The following is a 3,638-nucleotide window of genomic DNA, read 5'->3' as shown; positions in this document are numbered from 1 at the left end:
AGGAGAGGCTCATTGTCGAAGAGATTAACCTAGCTCATATCTCTACACACGATAATGTGGCAAATATGTTCACAAAGGCTCTCTCATGAGGGAAGCTCAATAATTTTCTCAAAGCTTTGGGATTATTTTACAATTTGGAGATTGATCAGCCACATGATCCCTGTACATGTTCACATCATCACTATTGGGAGGATTTATAGCATTTATATGGTAGTTGTTGAAATAGGCAAACAAACCCACTGTATTACTAGTGTGAAGGCTTCATATATTGGACACAAGAACAAAACTTATCCCACTTAGACTCAATGTAAAAGAAGCCTTACCGCATGTGATTCTCCATATGTAAAAGGGTCAAATCAATCATCCACCAAGTGTGTGAAAGCGAACCTATCCACCACAGCTCACATCATAGGTGATGTCATGGGGACATAATGTACCTTTAGCCTATAAAGAGGCATTCCACTCATGAATAAAATAAATTAACTTTTTCCCTTATCTTGTGTACACTCTCTCTTTTCACTCAGCTTAATCTTAGTAATCATGTCTCTCGAGCTTGTGATTAACTATGAGCCACCATACCTCATTACACTCCTACACTGCACTCTCACACACTGTGTGTCGATCTCTCTACTTTCTCAACATGGTATCTTAGAGCATTAGTGTAGGTATGTTTCCTCAAGCCTTCCATATCATTTCCACTCCCAATGATCAGGTCATTAGCCCTTAATCATTGTCATTAGGTGCACTGATCACACTTCACATACCCTTCCTAAAATTATGGATCTGGATACCCAACCCTTGGAGTTCTTAGATTTATCCATCCACCAAAACATCGGCAACCAAACTCCATAGGCCTCTACCTCACATCGGGGTGCTCCTTCTTGGTAGGTACCTCCCTCCGGTCCCACCCCCCCTTCTATCTCTCCCACCTGTCTCTCTTCCTCACAGCAGGCTCATGGGAGTCACATTAGGTCGGGCACCCACACATGAGAGAGTTAGATGCCCTCGTCCCGTTGGACCCTGCCACCTCCAGCTCATGAGTCCTAGATTCAGGAGATCCTGGCCTGCCATTGAGGAGCCTCATCCTCACAATAGACTATCAATACTAATTTTGGAGTTCATTTTTTATGTTTTCAAAAAGGTAGTTTATTTTTCCATTTAAACTTACTAAGTTAAATCTCCAAACCTATTAACCTCATCCTCACAATAGACTATCAATACTAATTTTGGAGTTCATTTTTTATGTTTTCAAAAAGGCAGTTTATTTTTCCATTTAAACTTACTAAGTTAAATACCCAAACCTGTTAACCTCACTTGATTTTCGCAAGGACCACAAGCATTTTCCCTCTCCCTGTAGAAGAAATCACTCCCTGAGTCCCCTCTCTCAAAACCCCAAAACAAATCGTCTTTCTTTTTTTCTCTACTTTTCCCTTGGAAGTGTGAGTGTTCCGCTCTCAAGGAACCACACCAGCGTGAGTGGTCCGCTCTGTACAATCACAAAACGTTAGAACCCGCGTGGCCCGTCTTCCGTCCGCGACGCCGGCGCCAACCATCCACGTTGGTGGGGACGTCCTGCTGAATAATAAGGCACACGATTCTTGGCATCGTGAACACACACACACACACACAAGCGCACACTCTGGTCGGGACGAGCATGCCTCCTCTTAAGCCCCGCCTGCACCGCCAGCTCACTCTCAGCTTCTTCGGCATTTCTCAGCTTCTTCTGCATTTCGCAGTTCCAGGTAGGGGTCGTCTTCTCCACTGCAGTTGTCGTCATGCAAGGCTTTGCCCCTGCGATCTGACGAGACCTCTTCGTTCTTCTCTTTGTGTTTGCGAATCAAGGGAGCTTTGCACAATGGGGATTTCTCTCAAGGCCTGCCTCTCAACGACACCATGCAGGAGGTGGAGGTGGAGATGCTGCCGGGATGGCAAATACGCGGCACCGTGCAATACATCCAGGCGGGCGGCAACATCTCTCTTCCAGACAACGGGCGGGCAGTCCAGCTAGGCAGAAACGGGCGCATCAGCCAAGCCTTCGCCGCTCAGCCAGGCGCCGCCTACTCCCTTACTTTCACGCTCGCGTCCGCCGGACAGAGTTGTTCCTCCATTGACCTCCTCAGTGTGGCCGACCCCGCCTCCGCCTCCGCTTCCTCCTTCATGCTCCACCAGGAATACAGCAACGTCACCTGGGAGACCCACGCTTGGGGCTTCATCCCAGTCTCTAGCCAGACAAACCTCACCCTCAGCAACCAGCTCAGCCAAGAATTGGCACCGCAGCAGCAAGACCCCAACATCACCTGTGGCCCTGTCGTCGATACAGTCTTCTTGAAGAAACTTACCACAACAACAGTCAGCTCCTCCGGTATGTGTTTTCATCAAGCATTACTACATTTCCTGGAAGTACGCTTTTGCATGAGCATGCATCGATCCCCCGAATCGGATCACCGGGGGAAGCCCGCAGCTTAGGCAAGCTTACATGTAATCTTTGTAATTTTCAGCTTCCTGCTGCCATCATGCAGCTAACTTCAAAGTCGTGTTGATATGCCTTACTTTGTACAAGTGCTCAATGCTTTCATGCACATCTTTTGTGGGTCTTGCATTCTCTTTCTCTCAAAGTGGCTCTTTGGTTGGTTGTACCCGCAATGAGGAGTTAGTGTGATGCTGCAGAAAACTTGCTGATGAATGGAGGCTTCGAGGAGGGACCTTACTTGCTTCCCAACTCTTCCTATGGGGTGCTACTGCAGGGCATCACAAACATGAGCACCTCACCACTTCCTGGGTGGATGGTTGGGTTGTCGACGGTGAGGTACATTGATTCCGGCCACTACTTTGTTCCAGGGCGCGCTGCAGCGGTTGAGCTGGTAGGAGGGCCTAGTGCCAGCCTGCAGCAGGTGGTGAGCTCTTCCAATGGGGCAGAGTATGCATTGAGCTTTGCGATGGGGGATGGCAAGGATCTTTGCCAGGGAAACATGAGTGTGCAAGTCACAGCAGGGGATGGCACAACCAATTTCACCCACAACTCAATGGGCTCAGGGAGCTACGAGAACTACACTATGAAGTTCAGGGCAGTCTCTGACACAACCAACATCTCCTTTGTGAACCTCCTGCGCAATGAGGAGACGGACTTCCTCTTTTGTGGCCCTGTCATTGACAATGTGGTGCTTGCTCTTGCTTCTTCTTCTTCTTCTTCTTTTTCTAGGAGCCCATACCACCTCTCTGTCAATAGTGCCTTCCTCCTCTTGATCTTCAGTCTTGCTGCAAATGTTTTTGTGGCCTCCATATTGTGAGGAAAACCCTTTGACATAATTCAATATACGCACGCACATCCTCTTCTTCAAGTTACCAATCGCGAAGATGTAATTGAATGCCAAATCCGATGTTACTTTTAGATATTGTCTTAACCCACCTGTAAATTTAATTCTTTTTTTTTTTTCGTTTCGAGCACGCGGCCAAGGGAATTCAAACCCGGGCTGTTGGTTTGGATAGAAGGAATCCGTAGTAACCAAGTAACCAAGATGCCACTTTTTGCGGCCAATGGGATTCAAACTCGGGCTGTTTCTTTTCCGGTTTGGATAGAATGAATCCATAGTAACCAAGATGCCGCTTTTGCCTTTAGCATAAAAGGGCTCAATAACTAT

General features: G+C 47.4%; 1 protein-coding gene across 1 annotated transcript; it reads left to right on the top strand.

The window, feature by feature from the left end:
• The first annotated feature begins 1,614 nt into the window (after positions 1–1,614).
• LOC147615033 (protein BIIDXI-like) lies at positions 1,615–3,388 on the top strand. Its single transcript, XM_086779844.1, has 2 exons — positions 1,615–2,362; positions 2,668–3,388. Exons 1-2 carry the CDS (start codon positions 1,894–1,896, stop codon positions 3,285–3,287), a joined length of 1,089 nt encoding a protein of 362 aa, XP_086635970.1. The 5' UTR covers positions 1,615–1,893; the 3' UTR covers positions 3,288–3,388.
• Positions 3,389–3,638: the final 250 nt, after the last annotated feature.

Source organism: Cibotium barometz, chromosome 41, assembly GCF_041138505.1.
Source record: "Cibotium barometz isolate CiBa-2024 chromosome 41, ASM4113850v1, whole genome shotgun sequence".
NCBI classification, from domain to species: Eukaryota; Viridiplantae; Streptophyta; class Polypodiopsida; order Cyatheales; family Cibotiaceae; genus Cibotium; species Cibotium barometz.
Note: the sequence above shows the minus strand (reverse complement) of the source record. Positions and strands in the feature narration are given on the sequence as shown.

What these genes read in the sequence shown, in the direction of transcription:
- LOC147615033 (XM_086779844.1), top strand. Translation starts at nt 1,894, where the DNA reads ATGCAGGAGGTGGAGGTGGAGATGCTGCCGGGATGGCAAATACGCGGC. An exon ending in AACAACAGTCAGCTCCTCCG is followed by an intron (nt 2,363 to 2,667) that starts GTATGTGTTTTC and finishes GTGATGCTGCAG; the next exon opens with AAAACTTGCTGATGAATGGA.